The sequence below is a fragment of the Myxine glutinosa genome, chromosome 1 (assembly GCF_964187855.1).
Source record: "Myxine glutinosa chromosome 1, kmMyxGlut1.1, whole genome shotgun sequence".
NCBI classification, from domain to species: Eukaryota; Metazoa; Chordata; class Myxini; order Myxiniformes; family Myxinidae; genus Myxine; species Myxine glutinosa.
Genome location: NC_136261.1, coordinates 66,206,262 through 66,228,458, shown reverse-complemented (window position 1 = coordinate 66,228,458; position 22,197 = coordinate 66,206,262). Strand labels below are relative to the sequence as shown.

General features: G+C 40.1%; 1 protein-coding gene across 2 annotated transcripts in view; it reads right to left on the bottom strand.

The window, feature by feature from the left end:
- Window positions 1–233: 233 nt before the first annotated feature.
- Window positions 234–22,197, bottom strand: part of LOC137424764 (uncharacterized) — a 65,826-nt gene continuing 43,862 nt past the window's right edge. Inside the window, exons 8-10 of one of the 2 annotated variants that reach the window (XM_068112558.2) lie at window positions 18,137–18,280; window positions 18,022–18,050; window positions 234–2,945 (exon numbers count right to left, since the gene is read on the bottom strand). In XM_068112558.2, coding sequence (XP_067968659.2) covers window positions 2,853–2,945; window positions 18,022–18,050; window positions 18,137–18,280 — 266 coding nt within the window. In that variant the 3' untranslated portion in view covers window positions 234–2,852. The remainder of the gene's footprint in view (window positions 2,946–18,021; window positions 18,051–18,136; window positions 18,281–22,197) is intronic. The other variant, XM_078772712.1, reaches the window with a different exon arrangement.

Below are 22,197 nucleotides of genomic sequence, written 5' to 3'. Positions count from 1 at the left end.
ATGGTAACATAATTCAGCCAATCACAGCCGTGATCTAATCATGTTGAGATCATGTCATGAGGAATAGATATCTGCAATATTAAGGCTAAATGTTATACGGTATTTTAAGTATCGCGTACACAAATGTACATGGATAGATGATCAGTCGGTCAGAAGGAGCTCATTTCAATGTCCTGTCTCCGACCTTGTCGAAGGGGCAGGGGACAATAATAATGACAATGATAACAATAAGAGTTGCCGCAGTAAACTTCACAGTTTATTGTTTACCATCATCAAACAAAATAATCACCACCCCAGGAGTGACAAATATTTGTATACTGAACATCAAATATACATATATACTGAACATCAAAAGAAACTTATCACTTTCATTTTTTGAAATGTGCAGCTTTACAAACACGTTTCTTCAATTGTAATGGCTGATTATGTAACGGGAACTTCACTTCAATCACCTGGTTGATCAACAATGGCATGCTTGAGTGGTTCTGTATAGGGATCTTTCCCTTTAAATAATGACCCTCATAATGAAATCCTTCAGTTCTCATGGTTAGACATTCATTTACTGCTGTCTATAGTCATTCTAGAGGCTTTTGACAGGGAAAACAACAATAAAATTCAGATGCCACGCCTGAAATCTGAACAACGTTGAAGGGCAATTGGGATGCTTGAGGCTGGTGTAAGCCAGCGAACAATTGCCCAACGTCTTGGTTGCTCACAGCCTGCAATTTCCAACCTAGCCAGGCATTATGGTGAAACTGGAACTGTCCACGAAGAAGAAGACCATGGGTAACCACCCCAAACCAAGACCGCTGGATTGTGCTGCAGCATCTTCGTGATCGTTTCTGCCCTGCGACCCAAACAGTTGCAGTGACAAAAGGTGGCCACAGCAACCGCATCAGTGTCTCTACTGTGCGGAGGCGCTTGAGAAGTCGGGGCTTGGTGGCAAGACGTCCTTGCAGAGGTCCAGTGTTGAATGCAGTGCATCTGCGGAACAGACTAAGATGGTGTCTGCAGCATCGCCGCTGGACACAGCAACAGTAGAGTGCAGTCTTGTTCAGTGATGAGTTCAGATTTTGCCTCCATGCTGCTGATGGGCGTCAACGGGTATGGCGCAGAGGTGGGGAAACGTATGCATCGTGCTGTATTCGCCAGATCAATCGTTGGGGAGGACCCAGTGTGATGGTATGGGCCGGCATTTCCACCCGTTTCAGGACACCTCTGGTCGTCATCGAAGGCAATCTCACAAGTCAGCGTTATGTCAATGAAGTTTTGAGACCTCATCTGCTGCCATTTCTCCATGCTCATCCTGACATCGCAGTTTTCCAGCAGGACAATGCTCGACCCCATGCTGCTCGCCTGACCACCAACTTCCCTCCAGGAACAGGGTGTTGAAGTGATTTCTTGGATGCCTTATTCCCCTGACCTCAATCCGATTGAGCATTTATGGGATGAGCTTGGTCGACATCCTGCATCGAGGAGATTAACGGCTGTCAATGGGCAAATGCTCATTCAAGTCTTGCAGGAGGAGTGGGACAGACTTCCCCAGGACCGCATCAGACGCCTGGTACAGAGCATGCATCGGAGGTGTACAGCCTGCATCACAGCTCAGGGAGGACACACACGATATTGAGGACTGCTGTCATTCTGTCCTTGACTGTTGGGCGTGTTGTGTCCATCCCTGTGTCATTTTGTTTTGACTGTATTCAGGTGCGTGCCTTTGTGTTGCAGTGCTGTGACTTTTGTTGCACCACCCCTTGTGATGTTCATGCTTTTTGCTTTTTGTGATTGAGGCAACCTCTTGTTTGTTGACGTGTGTTTAGTAAAGATAGCTGAACTTTACCTGTGTTCAAATATTTATCATTTTTGCGTGGACGATTTCAATGAGTGTCCTTCTAAAGATTTGATACGTTTCTTTTGATGTTGAGTTTATATATATATAATATTTCTGAAAATAAAACCCTTGATGACGAATGGTATTTAAAGAATTATATTTGTTACAAATGGTTATAACATTACTGAAGATATTGATATGATCGGACTAACAGTGACTGAAACGTACAGAGACAATGTGCTGATGAACCGTGAAAGGTTAGCAGTAAACTATGCAGTGGAATAATCATTAGATTAAACATACATTATCCTTTTTGAAACATAAATACCTGTGCATAAAAAATAAGTTACATTTGGTTGTATATACCTCAAACAAATGGCCAATTGGTAAACATGAGAAAATGATTCATGTTACTGCAGGATGATGCTTTCAAAAGTTAACATACAGTCAGCCCACAAGGCTCCAAATCTTTCAATTGGAGTCTTATTCCGATAAATATACTAATCATGATTAGATCTTAAATGATGCCTTGGCAAACTCAGAAAAGTAAATAAAAGAATAATAAGGGATAAAATGATCATTTGAGTCCATCATGCCTTTCAAATCTCCTCACAACTACTCTTAGAACAGCCAAATGTCTGCAGTTGTAAACTTGTAGGCCAAGCAGAGAGTTATGAGCTAAACAGTTTAGATCGATCAAAGTTCAATAAAAGGACTCCATCAAAAGATGTTAAAAGACGGACCATTCTGCCCATAAATATGACCACACATGATTGCACAAAATCCCAAAAACATAAAACTTGGTGAACCATTGTTCTTTTTACAAGACAGTTTTTTTTACAATAGACCATTGTTTTTTTTCCTGATTAATAGCGATTGTTTACAAATTCTTTAATATGCCTTTGCATGCACATCCACATATGTTCTATATTGATTTTAAAATGCAAAGTCTGCTAATTACAGTAAAAAAAAAAGGAGGAATTTTCACATTTTACAAGTAGAATCGAAAACAAAGGATCGCCTAAGCACAAAACGATGTCTCATTCGACGCATTGAACTCGTTCGTCATCTTGTAGTCGATTTCCGCGTAGATCAATTCATCCGATGCATCTTCCTGCACACAGAATTTATTTATTTATTATTATTCGTTTAAAAAAAAAGTAATCAACATATACTTTTGTCCGTTTTTTTTTTTTTACCTCTGCCACCAAAGGTGGATGGACATTATGTTTTCACCCCTGTCTGTCTGTTTCTTTGTCTGTCTGTCTGTTTGTGAACAGGGTATCTCAAAACGTTGTGGACGGATTCCAATGAAATTTGGCAGAGATGTAGCATATGTGACAAGGACGAAATGATTAGATTTTGGAGAAGATCCTAATTTTTAAGTGATTCTTCACCATTGAGAGATCGGGCGAAAAGTGATAAATAACATGATATTTAAAAAAGTTATGGACGAATGATGACTAAATTTTGTGGACGAGTTGGTTAGGTGACAAGAACAAGGCGATTAGATTTTGGTTCAGGTCCCAATCCAGATCTGGCCAATCAGTGCGATACAAAACAGAAAACTGTTCAGCCTGGCAGAGGCATGTGCTCTGCCGAGTGACGCTCTAGTTTTAGTTGTTTTTTTTTCATGGAAATCGCCCCAAACAAGGCATAAAGCCACTATAGGGCAGCTAAAGGAAGGTTAGAAAAAGATAAGGATAAAGCAAAATAAAATAAAAAGTAAATAAAGAAAGAAAAAATAAGAAACTATTCAAGACACAGGAAGTAGCAGAAGTCAGATAAAAGCAGAGGTCAGTTAAAAGCACAAGTCAGATGAAAGCACAAGTCAGATAAAAGCAGAAGTCAGATAAAATAGCAGAAGTCAGATAAAAGCAGAAGTCAGGTAAAATAGCAGAAGTCAGATAAAAGCAGAAGTCAGGTAAAATAGCAGAAGTCAGATAAAAGCAGAAGTCAGATAAAAGCAGAAGTCAGATAAAAGCAGAAGTTAGATAAAGCAGAAGTCAGGTAAAAGCAGAAGTCAGATAAAATAGCAGGAGTCAGATAAAAGCAGAAGTCAGATAAAAGCAGAAGTCAGACAAAGCAGAGTCAGATAAAAGCAGAAGTCAGATAAAAGCAGAAGTCAGATAAAAGCAGAAGTCAGATAAAAGCAGAAGTCAGAAAAAGCAGAAGTCAGATAAAAGCAGAAGTCAGGTAAAATAGCAAAAGTCAGATAAAAGCAGAAGTCAGATAAAAGCATATTCAGATAAAATAGCAGAAGTCAGATAAAAGCAGAAGTCAGATAAAAGCAGAAGTCAGATAAAGCAGAAGTCAGATAAAAGCATAAGTCGGATAAAAGCAGAAGTCAGATAAAAGCAGAAGTCAGGTAAAATAGCAGAAGTCAGATAAAAGCAGAAGTCAGATAAAAGCAGAAGTCAGATAAAATAGCATAAGTCAGGTAAAATAGCAAAAGTCAGATAAAAGCAGAAGTCAGATAAAAGCAGAAGTCAGATAAAATAGCAGAAGTCAGATAAAACAGCAGAAGTCAGATAAAAGCAGAAGTCAGATAAAATAGCAGAAGTCAGATAAAATAGCAGAAGTCAGATAAAATAGCAGAAGTCAGATAAAATAGCAGAAGTCAGATAAAATAGCAGAAGTCAGATAAAATAGCAGAAGTCAGATAAAAGCATAAGTCAGGTAAAATAGCAGAAGTCAGATAAAAGCAGAAGTCAGGTAAAATAGCAGAAGTCAGATAAAAGCAAAAGTCAGATAAAAGCAGAAGTCAGATAAAAGCAGAAGTCAGATAAAAGCAGAAGTCAGATAAAAGCAGAGGTCAGGTAAAATAGCAGAAGTCAGATAAAAGCGGAGGTTAGATAAAAGCAGAAGTCAGATAAAATAGCAGAAGTCAGATAAAAGCAGAAGTCAGATAAAAGCAGAAGTGGAACTGGGCAAACACAGACTGGGCAAACAAGTGGAACATGTCTTTCAATCCTGACAAATCTCACACTCTTACGATGTCTCTCCGAAAAGACCGACTGGACAACCCTCCCATCCACTTTCTGAATAATCCTCTCCAAGAAGTTCTGTCACTCAAGCTTTTGGGTCTCACTATCTGCCATGATCTTTCCTGGGAAAACCACATTTCAAATCTGGCCTCCAAAGCCAGTCGCCGACTGGGCATCCTCCATCGTGCGAAGTCCTTCCTTGGCACACCTGAGCTCCTCACCACATACAAGGCTTTCATCCGCAGCTCAATGGAATACTGCTCTCCCCTCTGGGCTGGTGCTCCTGCCTCACACCTAGCTCGTCTTCACGCTGTTGAAACCAAAGCATTCAGAATCATTGGAATCTCCCGCGATGAAGCTAACTCCAAGGGCCTCTCACTCACTCACCGCAGCCAGGTTGGTGGTCTTTCCGTCTTCTACCGACTCCTCTCTGGCCTTGCCCCCCCCCCCAGCTCTCTCTGGGCTCTGTCCCGCAAATATTCCTACAGGTCGCACAAGATCTGCCTGCAACCCTCTTATGGTCAAACTGCCAAAATCAAGACTCTCTGCTCACCTTCACTCCTTCATTCCTCTTTTCTCCCGCCTCTGGAACAAACTCCCTCACTCTCTTCAATCCCACTCCACCCTCCAGGTCTTTAAGACAGCTGTTCATCACCATCTCTTATCTTCCCCCATCCAAAACGTTGATCTTTTCTACCCCCGCTAATTTCACCCCAATTCCACTTTTTTGAAATACCAACTTCTGTCCTGGAAGTCCTTGGTGTCCTTGTGTTTTATACTTCTCCCTCCCCCCCCCCCCCTTCCCACGCTTCCTCCCCCCAAGCCCTCTCCCTTCCACACATCTCCCTGCTCTCAAATGTTGTGTTTGTGTGCTTCCCCTTCTCTCCCCATCTTGTTTTCCGCTCCCTATTTTTATATATTTTGTTTGTCTGGTTGATTTGTTTGTGAAGTAAATGTTAGCTCTTTCACAAGCCTCGATTCAGTATACAAAAAAAGAAAAAAAAGAAAAAGAAAAAAAAAGTCAGTTAAAATAGCAGAAGTCAGATAAAAGCAGAAGTCAGATAAAATAGCAGAAGTCAGATAAAATAGCAGAAGTCAGATAAAATAGCAGAAGTCAGATAAAATAGCAGAAGTCAGATAAAATAGCAGAAGTCAGATAAAATAGCAGAAGTCAGAAAAAAGCAGAAATCAGATAAAAGCAGAAGTCAGATAAAGCAGAAGTCAGATAAAAGCAGAAGTCAGGTAAAATAGCAGAAGTCAGATAAAAGCAGAAGTCAATTAAAGCATATTCAGATAAAATAGCATAAGTCAGATAAAGCAGAAGTCAGATAAAAGCACAAGTCAGGTAAAATAGCAGAAGTCAGATAAAAGCAGAAGTCAGGTAAAATAGCAGGAGTCAGATAAAAGCAGAAGTCAGATAAAAGCAGAAGTCAGGTAAAATAGCAGGAGTCAGATAAAAGCAGAAGTCAGATAAAAGCAGAAGTCAGATAAAGCAGAAGTCAGATAAAAGCATAAGTCAGGTAAAATAGCAGAAGTCAGATAAAAGCAGAAGACAGATAAAAGCAGAAGTCAGATAAAATAGCAGAAGTCAGATAAAACAGCAGAAGTCAGTTAAAATAGCAGAAGTCAGATAAAATAGCAGAAGTCAGATAAAATAGCAGAAGTTAGATAAAATAGCAGAAGTCAGATAAAATAGCAGAAGTCAGATAAAATAGCAGAAGTCAGATAAAAGCATAAGTCAGGTAAAATAGCAGAAGTCAGATAAAAGCAGAAGTCAGATAAAAGCAGATGTCAGATAAAATAGCAGAAGTCAGATAAAATAGCAGAAGTCAGATAAAATAGCAGAAGTCAGATAAAAGCAGAAGTCAGATAAAAGCAGAAGTCAGTTAAAAGCAGAAGTCAGATAAAAGCAGAAGTCAGATAAAATAGCAGAAGTCAGATAAAAACAGAAGTCAGATAAAAGCATAAGTCAGGTAAAATAGCAGAAGTCAGATAAAAGCATGAGTCTGGTAAAATAGCAAAAGTCAGATAAAAGCATAAGTCAGATAAAAGCATAAGTCAGGTAAAATAGCAGAAGTCAGATAAAAGCAGAAGTCAGATAAAAGCAGAAGTCAGATAAAAGCATTAGTCAGGTGAAATAGCAGAAGTCAGATAAAGCAGAAGTCAGGTAAAATAGCAGAAGTCAGATAAAAGCAGAAGACAGATAAAAGCAGAAGTCAGATAAAATAGCAGAAGTCAGATAAAACAGCAGAAGTCAGATAAAATAGCAGAAGTCAGATAAAATAGCAGAAGTCAGATAAAATAGCAGAAGTCAGATAAAATAGCAGAAGTCAGATAAAATAGCAGAAGTCAGATAAAAGCATCAGTCAGGTAAAATAGCAGAAGTCAGATAAAAGCAGAAGTCAGATAAAAGCAGATGTCAGATAAAATAGCAGAAGTCAGATAAAATAGCAGAAGTCAGATAAAATAGCAGAAGTCAGATAAAAGCAGAAGTCAGATAAAAGCAGAAGTCAGTTAAAAGCAGAAGTCAGATAAAAGCAGAAGTCAGATAAAAGCAGAAGTCAGATAAAATAGCAGAAGTCAGATAAAAACAGAAGTCAGATAAAAGCATAAGTCAGGTAAAATAGCAGAAGTCAGATAAAAGCATGAGTCTGGTAAAATAGCAAAAGTCAGATAAAAGCATAAGTCAGATAAAAGCATAAGTCAGGTAAAATAGCAGAAGTCAGATAAAAGCAGAAGTCAGATAAAAGCAGAAGTCAGATAAAAGCATTAGTCAGGTGAAATAGCAGAAGTCAGATAAAGCAGAAGTCAGGTAAAATAGCAGAAGTCAGATAAAAGCAGAAGTCAGACAAAAGCATATTCAGATAAAATAGCAGAAGTCAGATAAAGCAGAAGTCAGATAAAAGCATCAGTCAGGTAAAATAGCAGAAGTCGGATAAAAGCAGAAGTCAGATAAAAGCATTAGTCAGGTAAAATAGCAGAAGTCAGATAAAAGCATAAGTCAGATAAAAGCATAAGTCAGGTAAAATAGCAGAAGTCAGATAAAAGCACAAGTCAGATAAAAGCATAAGTCAGGTAAAATAGCAGAAGTCAGATAAAAGCACAAGTCAGATAAAAGCATAAGTCAGGTAAAATAGCAGAAGTCAGATAAAAGCAGAAGTCAGATAAAAGCATAAGTCAGATAAAAGCATAAGTCAGGTAAAAGCATAAGTCAGGTAAAATAGCAGAAGTCAGGTAAAATAGCAGAAGTCAGATAAAAGCAGAAGTCAGATAAAAGCAGAAGTCAGATAAAAGCAGAAGTCAGATAAAAGCATTAGTCAGATAAAAGCATTAGTCAGGTAAAATAGCAGGAGTCAGATAAAGCACAAGTCAGATAAAAGCATAGAAAGGTAAAATAGCAGAAGTCAGATAAAAGCAGAAGTCAGATAAAATCATAAGTCAGGTAAAAGCATAAGTCAGGTAAAAGCAGAAGTCAGGTAAAATAGCAGAAGTCAGATAAAAGCAGAAGTCAGATAAAAGCAGAAGTCAGATAAAAGCAGAAGTCAGATAAAAGCAGAAGTCAGGTAAAATAGCAGAAGTCAGATAAAGCAGAAGTCAGATAAAAGCAGAAGTCAGGTAAAATAGCAGAAGTCAGATAAAAGCAGAAGTCAGATAAAAGCAGAAGTCAGATAAAAGCAGAAGTCAGATAAAAGCATAAGTCAGGTAAAATAGCAGAAGTCAGATAAAAGCAGAAGTCAGATAAAAGCAGAAGTCAGATAAAGCAGAAGTCAGATAAAAGCATGTAGCCTAGTCAAAAAATCTGAAAATGTGCCTTTATAGAATGATTGAGGCATTTTTGAGTAAAAGCAAGCAAACCACTTTTTCTGGGGTAGTTTTTCATGCTGAATATGAATCTGTTGTTTGCCAAGCCCAAAAATGCGTAATTAGGTCACTAATCAAGGTCAAAGGTCAATGAGTGCAAAATTCAAAATTTTTGAAAAAATGCTTTATTTTACATCCCCTATCTGTACATTTCAATTATTTTACAATATTTTGTCTAGTAAGGTTGCTAAAGCTTTTCAAAATCTTATTTTTAAAGGAAAACGTGAGGACACATCTATGCTCATTTGCCTTTATCTCTGTAAGGGGCGACAATTAGTTTTTGCGTAATTTGCTTGCAGTTTAACCTCTAAATGCACAATGGGGCAGAGTTTTTATGCTCCTATTGATGGTCTAGAGATAGATTTTATAAAGACAGAATCTAAATGTCACCGGTAAACAACATAGGTCAAAGGTCAATGAGTGCGAAAGTCTTGCAATGACGTAACAGTTACTTGCACTTGAAACCATCCCTTTCACTCAACAGTGAAAGTGGCTTCATCTTTCTGACCCCAATGCATTTGCCATGTTTGTCAAATCATTTCCATTCAGACAGAGCAGGGTGTTCTTCAATAGACCCTTAATGATGAAGAATGAATCTAATAGCCTAGCATAAGCCATCTAGTTCGTACCCTAGGCATCAGGCATTAAACATTTCAGGAGTACAGGTAAGGGTCTTTTTAAGATTGTTAAAAAATGAAATATAAAATCAAATGAAAGTAAAGGAATGCATTCTTCTTTGGTGAGATACATGTACATACAAATGTGTAATGTATGCTTGACATCTCACATCATAGGCAGGCCTACATACATGTACATTTACCTAACAGTAGCAAAAAGACAGGCAGGGCATGGGCATTGACGATGAGTGCCTAATGCATCTACCACTAATGAATTAGTGATATCGGTTAGATGTTTTGTCTTGAAGAAGCTTTACTTTGTGTCTTTGAGAATAAGATTAAAACCCGGGCCAACACTGCCTGCGCTTATTCGATCATTTAAGGGCTGTTGCAGTATATCATACAACGTTGTAGTTTTCATGGTCAGAACATGCGTGCCTGGTGCTTAGTTTGGTTTCTGTTTCTCCCCTCAGGCCAACCATGGAACCTATTGCCAGCCTCAAGCGACAGCGTGAGGATGTGTCGTTTGAACTTTGTATCATTTGTCAGGGAACTAGCCAGGTCAAAGATACGATTTTCAACCAGACAAACCAGGGTATTGCTGCCATCAGAGAGGCGACCGAGCTCCGATGCAAACTTAGACACTATGAATTTCGATCAGCCGTGGACAGGCTTTCGACTCTCTTTGCAGAGCCTCCAGAAAGTCTCCCCAAACTTAAATGGCATAAGCTATGTTACTCTGCATACACACACAAGGGGAAAATAAATGCTAAGCTAGCCAAGGAACAATCGAAAAACGAAAAAGATCCTGAAAGAAAGAGTGTTTCGGCTGAAGCATGTCCGTTTTTACACAGTAGTACTACTAAGATGAACTGGACATTGTGTATGTTCTGCCAGAACTTTGACAAGAAGCAGAAGACAAGTCGTGTCACAACCTTCAAAATGAGTAATGAAATTACGGAAAAAGCTAAATTTGTACATAACATCTTAGTCCGTACTGCAAATGAGAATGATTTAATCTCAGCTGAGGCATGTTACCATGTTAACTGTCTTAGTAAATTATTTAGGGATGTCAAAAGGGCGGAAACTGAAAGCAAATCAGCAGACATGGCGATATCATGGTTGTGTCAAGAGCTGCGTCACTCTGCTGAGAAAGGGCACGTATTTGAACTATCTGCAGTGTGGCTGGAATGGTCATAGTCTGGCAGTCATAGCCTGGAATGGCTTAATGGTGTAGGGAAAAAGAGGGGTGGAATCATCGGAATAACCAAAACAAATTCAGCCATGGCAAGATGGACTCTCTCGTACAACCACAGGACATGCATTTCAATGCAGACGTATGAAATGATGAATGTTGGAGTGGACACTGGTTACGTCCATAATGAAGCCAACTCATCCCGCACTAAACGTGACAACTGCGACGAAGAACTCATACTTCAAACTCTTCTGCGATTCAAAGTATTTGCTGAGGAATCTTCTAGTCGACCAAACCTCCTTAACTGCGCAACAAAAGATGTTGCAACTTCTGAAATAGAAGAGTCACTGCTGAACGCAAAAACATTAGGGCAGCAGCAGGTGGAAAACTTTGTCAAAGTGAGACTTGTTGAAAAATCAACTGATTTCCGAGATCGACTTCCGAAGGTGAAGGCTCCCACGTTTTCCTCACTCTATGAAATAGGAACCAAGAAAGCCAATGGAAAGATCGAAACCACAAAAGCAGACAGAAACTTTTTGCAGAGACTAATTGCAGCGTACAGAGCTGGAAGACCAGTTGAACTGGCTAGAATACTTAACCATGAACTGATGAAGGTGCCAATCAGCATTGTTGATACATCTGGCGAACTTAGAACGGGTGTTAAGGCTATTTTATTTGACATTCTTATCAGGAGTGTATCATGCCCCTCAGAAATCGCCTTTTATGGGCCTTCCTGTTTGATCATTGATGGGCAAGCTGCAGTTATGTCACTTGGAAAACCTAACACGGCGAACACCTTTGGTGATTATGCAGACGAATTTGTAAAGTTCATTTTCTGGCAAGGCCGGGCTTACAGCCGAATTGATGTTACCTTCGATCGATATAGAGACATTTCAATCAAAGTTGGAACTAGGGTCAAACGTACGAAGAAGTCAAGGCCAGTTCGTCGCCTGATTGAAGATAGAGATGTGCCACTCGCCAACAAATGGCCTGACTTTCTCGCATCAACTGAAAACAAGACAGAGCTTGCTCAGTTCCTGTCGAATGCACTCCTGGCAGCGGCACCCCCTGAAAAAGTGGTTGTTGTTGGTGGAGGTTTCGCTTCTGAAACAGAAGTCCAGAGTTCAGATCCTGCAATGAACACTACTTTGCTACAAAGCAATCACGAGGAAGCAGATACCAGAATGATTGTACACTGCCTTCATGCCGATGCACCAAACATTGTGGTCGCAGCGCGTGACACAGATGTGTTGGTGCTGTTGCTTGCCAACTTCAGTAAAATGTCTTGCGTAAAACTTTGGATGAGAGCAGGAACAATTAAGAAACGGAAGTATGTTCCTGTGCATGACATAAAGTCGGAACTTGGACTTGCTGATCATGTCTATGAGACTTTACCAGCATTTCATGCGTTGACAGGATGCGATACGGTTTCATTTTTCTCAGGACACTCAAAGAAAACAGAATGGGATATCTTCCTTGAACACAACAGTCTGCTTCAAGATCTTGGCAAGTTTCCGACACCATCAAAGAAGGTCACAGAAGATGCTGAAAAGTTCATTTGCCATATCTACAAGGAACCATCTGAGAACTGTAATCAAGCCCGCATTAAACTGTTCAACAAATGCCATGCAACGGAGACCCTACCTCCATCTAGTGATGCAGCAAAGTTCCACATAGAGCGTGCAAACTACCAAAGTTTCATTTGGAGAGAGGCCAGTAATCCAATGACAGATCTGCCACCGCCGACTGATTGTGGATGGAAACTCGTTGATGACAAGTTGTCACCGGTTCTTACAACTTTACCGTCAATTCCAAAGGGATGCCGAGAACTTACTCAGTGTGGTTGCAAGAAAGGTTGCAGTTCTGATAGTTGCTCTTGTCGGAAGTGGGGGAAACAGTTCTGCACTGAGGCCTGCAAGTGCAATGCCAGTGAAACACCATGTCGAAACAGGCCAAAGTAGGGGGGGGGGGGGGGGTCAGAGCTTACACAGTTAAGCTAATTGGCATTCCCCTGGATGGCTCCTCCTTCCAGCCAATCAGTCTGACAGACTGCAATTGATTCAGGATTAATTAAGAATACATGTGATAATGATCAACTGCCTGCACTCCAAACATGTTTGCCATGAAGTGCATTTTGCGCCTTGTGCCATGTAAGTGCACTTTGCGCCTTGTGACCGTTAGCCTTAATTAAGTGGCTAATTAGTCAAATATTGACATTTAGTGTAGAAAACAATCTTGCTATTATATAGGACTCAGGTAAACCACTTCACTGATGGTATTTAAGGCAACAATTCAAGTGAATTAAAACAGTATGTCAAAAAACGAAAAGTTGCTTCATTACGGATATATTCACAAAAATCTGATTTTTTCCCTTCACAATTCCCTTTACTTTCATAATTGTGAAAAGCTGTAGTAACCTTACCAGACAAAATACTGTAAAATAATTGAAATGTACAGATAGGTGATGTAAAATAAAACATTTTTTCAAAAATTTTGAATTTTGCACTCATTGACCTTTGACCTTGATTAGTGACCTAATTACGCATTTTTGGGCTTGGCAAACAACAGATTCGTATTCAGCACGAAAAACTACCCCAGAAAAAGTGGTTTGCTTGCTTTTACTCAAAAATGCCTCATGAATTCACGTTTCCCAGAAATTTGACTAGTCTAATGAGTCAGATAAAAGTACAAGTCCGGTAAATTGCAGAAGTCAGATAAAAGCAGAAGTCAGATAAAAGCATAAGTCAGGTAAAATAGCAGAAGTCAGATAAAAGCACAAGTCAGATAAAAGCACAAGTCAGGTAAAATAGCAGAAGTCAGATAAAAGCACAAGTCAGATAAAAGTACAAGACAGTTAAATTGCAGAAGTCAGGTAAATTGCAGAAGTCAGATCAAAGCAGAAGTCAGATAAAGGCAGAAGTCAGATAAAAGCATAAGTCAGGTAAAATAGCAGAAGTCAGATAAAAGCACAAGTCAGATAAAAGCAGAAGTCAGATAAAAGCAGAAGTCAGGTAAAAGCAGAAGTCAGGTAAAAGCAGAAGTCAGGTAAAATAGCATAAGTCAGGTAAAATAGCAGAAGTCAGATAAAAGCATAAGTCAGGTAAAATAGCAGAAGTCAGATGAAAGCACAAGTCAGATAAAAGAACAAGTCACGTAAAATAGCAGAAATCAGATAAAAGCACAAGTCAGATAAAAGCATAAGTCAGGTAAAATAGCAGAAATCAGAAAAAAGCACAAGTCAGATAAAAGCATGTCAGGTAAAATAGCAGAAGTCAGGTAAAAGCAGAAGTCAGGTAAAAGCAGAAGTCAGGTAAAAGCAGAAGTCAGATAAAAGCAGAAGTCAGGTAAAAGCAGAAGTCAGGTAAAAGCAGAAGTCAGGTAAAATAGCATAAGTCAGGTAAAATAGCAGAAGTCAGATAAAAGCATAAGTCAGGTAAAATAGCAGAAGTCAGATGAAAGCACAAGTCAGATAAAAGAACAAGTCACGTAAAATAGCAGAAATCAGATAAAAGCACAAGTCAGATAAAAGAACAAGTCACGTAAAATAGCAGAAATCAGATAAAAGCACAAGTCAGATAAAAGCATAAGTCAGGTAAAATAGCAGAAATCAGATAAAAGCACAAGTCAGATAAAAGCATAAGTCAGGTAAAATAGCAGAAGTCAGATAGAAGCAGAAGTCAGATGAAGGTGGAAGTCAGATAAAAGCAGAGGTCAGGTTAAATAGCAGAAGTCAGATAAAAGCAGAAGTCAGATAAAAGCAGAAGTCAGGTAAAAGCAGAAGTCAGGTAAAAGCAGAAGTCAGGTAAAAGCATAAGTCAGGTAAAATAGCAGAAATCAGATAAAAGCACAAGTCAGATAAAAGCAGAGGTCAGGTTAAATAGCAGAAGTCAGATAAAAGCAGAAGTCAGATAAAAGCAGAAGTCAGGTAAAAGCAGAAGTCAGGTAAAAGCATAAGTCAGGTAAAAGCATAAGTCAGGTAAAAGCATAAGTCAGGTAAAATAGCAGAAGTCAGATAAAAGCACAAGTCAGATAAAAGCAGAGGTCAGGTAAAAGCATAAGTCAGGTAAAAGCAGAAGTCAGGTAAAAGCAGAAGTCAGGTAAAAGCATAAGTCAGGTAAAAGCATAAGTCAGGTAAAAGCATAAGTCAGGTAAAATAGCAGAAGTCAGATAGAAGCAGAAGTCAGATGAAGGTGGAAGTCAGATAAAAGCAGAGGTCAGGTTAAATAGCAGAAGTCAGATAAAAGCAGAAGTCAGATAAAAGCAGAAGTCAGGTAAAAGCAGAAGTCAGGTAAAAGCATAAGTCAGGTAAAAGCATAAGTCAGGTAAAATAGCAGAAATCAGATAAAAGCACAAGTCAGATAAAAGCATCAGTCAGGTAAAATAGCAGAAATCAGAAAAAAGCACAAGTGAGATAAAAGCATAAGTCAGGTAAAATAGCAGAAGTCAGATAAACGCACAAGTCAGATAAAAGCATAAGTCAGTTAAATTGCAGAAGTCAGGTAAATTGCAGAAGTCAGATCAAAGCAGAAGTCAGATAAAGGCAGAAGTCAGATAAAAGCATAAGTCAGGTAAAATAGCAGAAGTCAGATAAAAGCACAAGTCAGATAAAAGCAGAAGTCAGATAAAAGCAGAAGTCAGGTAAAAGCAGAAGTCAGGTAAAAGCAGAAGTCAGGTAAAATAGCATAAGTCAGGTAAAATAGCAGAAGTCAGATAAAAGCATAAGTCAGGTAAAATAGCAGAAGTCAGATGAAAGCACAAGTCAGATAAAAGAACAAGTCACGTAAAATAGCAGAAATCAGATAAAAGCACAAGTCAGATAAAAGCATAAGTCAGGTAAAATAGCAGAAATCAGAAAAAAGCACAAGTCAGATAAAAGCATAAGTCAGGTAAAATAGCAGAAATCAGAAAAAAGCACAAGTCAGATAAAAGCATGTCAGGTAAAATAGCAGAAGTCAAATGAAAGCACAAGTCAGATGAAAGCATAAGTCAGGTAAAATAGCAGAAATCAGATAAAAGCACAAGTCAGATAAAAGCATAAGTCAGGTAAAATAGCAGAAGTCAGATAGAAGCAGAAGTCAGATGAAGGTGGAAGTCAGATAAAAGCAGAGGTCAGGTTAAATAGCAGAAGTCAGATAAAAGCAGAAGTCAGATAGAAGCAGAAGTCAGATAAAAGCAGAGGTCAGGTTAAATAGCAGAAGTCAGATAAAAGCAGAAGTCAGATAAAAGCAGAAGTCAGGTAAAAGCAGAAGTCAGGTAAAAGCAGAAGTCAGGTAAAAGCATAAGTCAGGTAAAATAGCAGAAATCAGATAAAAGCACAAGTCAGATAAAAGCAGAGGTCAGGTTAAATAGCAGAAGTCAGATAAAAGCAGAAGTCAGATAAAAGCACAAGTCAGATAAAAGCATAAGTCAGGTAAAATAGCAGAAATCAGATAAAAGCACAAGTCAGATAAAAGCATAAGTCAGGTAAAATAGCAGAAATCAGAAAAAAGCACAAGTCAGATAAAAGCATGTCAGGTAAAATAGCAGAAGTCAAATGAAAGCACAAGTCAGATGAAAGCATAAGTCAGGTAAAATAGCAGAAATCAGATAGAAGCACAAGTCAGATAAAAGCATAAGTCAGGTAAAATAGCAGAAGTCAGATAGAAGCAGAAGTCAGATGAAGGTGGAAGTCAGATAAAAGCAGAGGTCAGGTTAAATAGCAGAAGTCAGATAAAAGCAGAAGTCAGATAAAAGCAGAAGTCAGGTAAAAGCAGAAGTCAGGTAAAAGCATAAGTCAGGTAAAAGCATAAGTCAGGTAAAATAGCAGAAATCAGATAAAAGCACAAGTCAGATAAAAGCATCAGTCAGGTAAAATAGCAGAAATCAGATAAAAGCACAAGTGAGATAAAAGCATAAGTCAGGTAAAATAGCAGAAGTCAGATAAACGCACAAGTCAGATAAAAGCATAAGTCAGGTAAAATAGCAGAAGTCAGGTAAAATAGCAGAAGTCAGATAAAAGCAGAAGTCAGATGAAGGTGGAAGTCAGATAAAAGCAGAAGTCAGGCAAAATAGCAGAAGTCAGATAAAAGCAGAAGTCAGATAAAAGCAGAAGTCAGGTAAAAGCAGAAGTCAGGTAAAAGCAGAAGTCAGGTAAAAGCATAAGTCAGGTAAAATAGCAGAAGTCAGGTAAAATAGCAGAAGTCAGATAAAAGCAGAAGTCAGGTAAAATAGCAGAAGTCAGATAAAAGCAGAAGTCAGGTAAAATAACAGAAGTCAGATAAAAGCAGAAGTCAGGTAAACGAAGTCAGGTAAAAGTTGTGTTGACCTTCAGCTATACCTTCCTACAATTCATGGAGCAGTGCTTATTTTTACAACTAAGAATGTCTTCATTTTAAAGTTTTTTGGTTACACTAGCGGGGACCCTCGGATATTCCCTGTGATGTAAAATACAAATTCAACTCTTCCCCGCCCCTTCGCAAAGTCCTCAACCCCCCTCTCCCCGAAGGCTCAACCTTCCTCTCCCAACTCTCTGTCCTCTTTCTGCACCCATTGCCCCAACTCTGTCCTACCCTCCCCCTTTATTCTTCAAGTCCTCAACTCCTCCACCCCCACAAACCCCAATTCGTCAACTCCCCACCCCCAACATCTTAACCTAATTCACACACACCCCCTCCCCCAACACCAAATATCTGTCCTCTCCTCCCCCTTTCTTCCTGTTCTTAACAACGTTACCTAAGGAGACACAAGGAACTTTGGAGGAGCAGGAGGCCATTTGGCCCATCATGCTTGTGTTGGTGATGCTCCAGTTCATGAAGAACAATGATAAACATAAATAAAGCCCCCCACTCCCCCACTCGCCCCCCCACTCGCCCCCCCCCACCCCACCTCCTTGCTCCCTCTGTTCTCTCTCTTCCCCTTCTCTCTCTCTCCCTCTCTCTCTCACTCCCTCTTCCCCCCACAAGACAATGGAGAAACATAAATGGCATATGGGTTTGAACATTGGTGTCCCAGATCATTCATGTACGTGGGATTCAGATGGGAATGCAAAACAGACAAGATGAGTTTTAAACTAAAACGCAAAATAAACAAGAATTAGTTTACTATTACTTTCATGACCCCAATTAATCCCACCTTGTTGTGGGGTCAGCCACCCAGGTTTTCCCTCTCGACATCTCTCTATTTTGAGCATCCTTTCTCTGCATCCCCACTTGTTACATGTCCCCTCTCCACCACTTTCTTCCACCTCATTTTTGGTGTCACCCTTCTCATGCCAACTGCTTCCATATCACAGATCCACTAACCACATTGCCCTCCTGAGCACACACCCCAATCATACGCAGATGTGCCTCCCATGCCTCTTTGCTAATGGAGGTGAATTGAAAACAAGAATCAATGTGAATTGAAAATTACTGACAATAATATGGTATTGTTAATGCACCACATTGGCGTTTGTATGAAAAGTTTCTGTGATGTCCTGCAATTTTGTGCTGAGTATACTGTACATTGATGTAGTTCATTAACCTTGCACAATTTTGTTTAATTCAAACTCACCATCAGGTTTTCTTGATATACGGGTAATTCTGCAGGGAGGAGATGAAGAATCGGTGTCAAGTAAATAAATATTTTTCCAAACGTAAATATGGCATTTAGTTCACTAAGAACATACCTGAAATGCTTTTCATCGAACACTGGAAGGAATTGGGAAGTTTTGTTGAAACGCATGCGTAAATGCAATCTTGGTACTCAGCATCACCTGTACATCCGATGGGTCCTGCACCTTCTCCCAGATTCCTATGAACCTGGATTTGTGCTGCACAATGTAAACATTTGCAGTCTCCTTACTTTTGATCCCAAATCAAGGGTGTTTCAATGCAATCCAAAGCTTCTTAACACCTCATAATGTATAGTTAAGTATAGTGAATGTTTATTTTGTAGTTTCGTGAATTTTAAAGACTTCTTTCTTTTTCTTAAGAATATTCTCACCAAGACAGCAAATTGCTAAGCTCTTTTAACTGATTTGGCGATCACAGTGACTCCCATAACCTGCACATTTATACATAAGCAATAGTGATATAATGGATGCTCCAGTGGAACTATTCCTCCATGTCGCAACAATATTGTCCCAACATGTCATTGCATAAACTTGGTTTGGCTGTTTAGTATTCCAATCTGTGTCATGAGCAAATGGTGCTGGGATCAAACGTAATCCCGTTGACTGTAATGTCAATTTTTTTCATCGTCTACTGAATGCCCTTAAGACATGTGAAAGCAAGGTGATGTGAATACGAATGATCGCCTTGCTTTCACAATATGAATGATCATTTTAAGGCCATTTTCCCCCGCTAGAGCGAAGGAATTGGGAAGCACGCGGGGTTAGCCTCAAGGGGGTTAGCCTTGCGGGCCCCATGACAATCATGGTTCCCTGTTTGAGGCAATGTTTTTATTGCCGGATGCCCTTTCTGACGCCAACCCTTAGTCGCCTCTTACGATGCGCAGGGATACGGTGTACCTATTCTAAACCGGGGTTCACACCGGGATCATTCATCCCAGCAAGCTGGTACTCAATTTGCCGACCTCGGAAGGATGACAGGCTGAGTCAACCCCCCTGGCGTTAATTCAGCGATCGACCGGGATTCGAACCCAGGATCCTAGGATCCCAAGCCTGCACCCTAACCGCTAAGCCAACACCAGGCTGAAAGCAAGGTGATGTCTTGTAATGTATTTGATATTTATCACCCTGCGCAATCAAAGCGAAGAGCAGGGTTAAGCAATTGGTTCACTTCTGTTTGTCTGTCCTGTCTACCTACACAAGCCTGTTTATGATCGAGGAGCAACTCTTTCTAAACTGAACGCTTTATTTTGAACATGAATCGGAAAATAGACCTGTAGTTTCGCAGTAGTTTGGCTCTGAATTTGTCCCGATCGCGCATGCGTAGAGAGGAGTAAGATAATTATTTTTAGTCCTTCTGCCTGTCAGGCAGTCAAAATTCCAGAGTCAGGAAACCAAAATTCCAAAGTCAGGAAAAAGTCAAAAGAGATGAATTCCAAACAGGAAACTTGCTGCTTTTCAGAACGTCATGAAGGACATAAACAACAGGCACAGATAACTAATATAACGTGTTAAATAAGGGGTTGTATAAAACACTTCATCAATGGTGGTAAACTTCTGAATTGTTTTTTTCGGCGACCTTTAAAATGTTTATTTTATTTCAATTGAATTATATACTTGACCACTGTAGAACACAAATCGCCTTTTGCCACTTTCAAAACCCTTCTCTGTAGCAATACTTGGACAAAATATTATGTCATTTTTATGTCACTAGGGCATGCCCGTACGTGGGTGTCCGTTCCTTGCCAAAAAAAAAAAAAAACGCTACCCGTACGCTCTACCCCGCCCGTACGCCCGTACGCCCGTAAACAAAAAAAACAACGCTCTTCGCTTCCGCCCTTCGCTCTGACTGAATTGGGAGAAATAATGCGCATAAGAAATCGAGAAATTATTATTTTCTCCGGAAGAAATCGAATTACGAACCGTAATGGCGCACGCGCTCGGCTCGGCTCGCTCTCACATCGGCCACGCCTACGCAACAACGCGTTCTGTGATTGGCTGCCGGAAGTGCAGTCTTCACTGTCCGGAAGGTCGCATATCGCAGTTACGATGAATCGCAAATTAGTTTTAATTAGTTTTAAAACATAGTTTAACGGCAACATAGTTTTCCAACGTGAAATAAATGAATACGCTCTCAAATGTGCCGTCCGAGGCAGAGTCTGTTCGCCACGTTCGGCACACGTGATAGCTCGCTGCTCTCTGATTGGTTGAATCGTTTTTTGGACATAGCTCGGTAACTACTTCTCCGATTAATATGAAACCTTGAAAAGGCACATCCTCGGGTCCCCAGCAATATACCTGGCAAGTTTAAAGTATATCGGACCGGTAGTTGTCGAGAAACAGCGGTCACAGACAAACAGACATACATACATACATACATACATACATACATACACACAGAGATTACTGGAATTATAGATAGATGACCACCAATCAAATTTGCCACTCGTCAACCCATCATCATGACAAATACCTATTTCCTTGTTTCTCAAGACAGCATGGGGTAACATGTTCCATGAACTCTCTAGTTTGATTGAGCACAAACTCCTCCCTTAGTCGTAGGTTGCTGTAAAAATAAATCTCGGTGTATGGGCCCTCAAAATCACAAACTGGTAAAACAAGTGGAACATGTCTTTCAATCCTGACAAATCTCACATTCTTACTTTGTCTCTCCGAAAAGACCGTCTGGACAATCCTCCCATCTTCTTTCTCAACAATCCTCTCCAAGAAGTTTTGTCACTCAAGCTTTTGGGTCTCACTATCTGCCATGATCTTTCCTGGGAAAAACACATTTCAAATCTGGCCTCCAAAGCCAGTCGCCGACCGGGCATCGTCCATCGTGCGAAGTCCTTCCTTGGCACACCTGAGCTCCTCACCACATACAAAGCTTTCATCTGCAGCTCAATGGAGTACTGCTCTCCCCTCTGGGCTGGTGCTCCTGCCTCACACCTAGCTCGGCTTCACACGGTAGAAACCAAAGCTTTCAGAATCATTGGAATCTCCCGCGATGAAGCCGATTCTGAGGGCCTTTCACTCACTCACCGCAGGCAGGTAGGTGGTCTTTCTGTCTTCTACCGACTCCTCTCCAGCCTTGTTCCCCCAGCTGTCTGTGCTCTGTCCCCCAAATATTCGTTCAGGTCGCACAAGATCTGCCAGCAACACTCTTCTGGTGAAACTGCCAAAATCAAGACTCTCTGCTCACCTTCACTCCTTCATGCCTCTTTTCTCCCACCTCTGCAACAAACTCCCTCACTCTCTTCAATCCCACTCCTCCCTCCAGGTCTTTAAAACAGCTGTTCACCACCATCTCTTATCTTCCCCCATCCAAAACCTTGATCTTTACTACCCCCGCTAATTCACCCCAGATACACTTTTTTTGAAATTCCAACTTCTTTCCTGGAAGTCCTTGCAGTGCTCATATGTTTTATACCTCTCCCACCTCCCTAAAAGCCCTTTCCCTCCCACATTTCTCTCGATGTCCCTGCTCTCAAATGTTGAGTTTGTGTCCTTCCCCCTCTCTCCCCATCTTGTCTACTGCTCCCCTTATTTTGTGGTTTATGTGTCGGTTTGACTTTTTGTGTGATTAATGTTAGCTCTTACACGAGCCTCGATCTTGTACACACACAAAAAAAAAAAATTGGGGTTCTGTTTGTAAAAAACAAACAGATCAAATTATAAAGGCCGTGCCGTTCCTCAAAAGATCTGATTTAGAGCCATGGGATTTTGTTTAGCTAATTTGGTCCACATCTTGTTGTAACTGCTACAATGCCTATCAGAGAACTCTTTGTGTAACTTGATACCAGCAAGTTGCTAGTTTACTCGAGACATCATATGCACTTGAATTGTGTCTTAATGCAAATATATTTTTGAAAACAAGGTTAATATTGTCGCGCAACCGCCGAAATTAATATCTGGTGGTCGCGGATGCCGATCACGAAGGCTTTAACTCTGAGGCGGAAACTCAATGGTGGATTCCAAAATCTAAAACACCTAAGTGCGCGGAATGTAGGGAAGCGGCGTGTGTCCCCGCAGCCGTAACTATTGAAATCAACCACCCGGTAAACTGCGTTCAGGTATTATGGACAAAAAGTAATATAAGGGTTTATTGAATAAAGGCA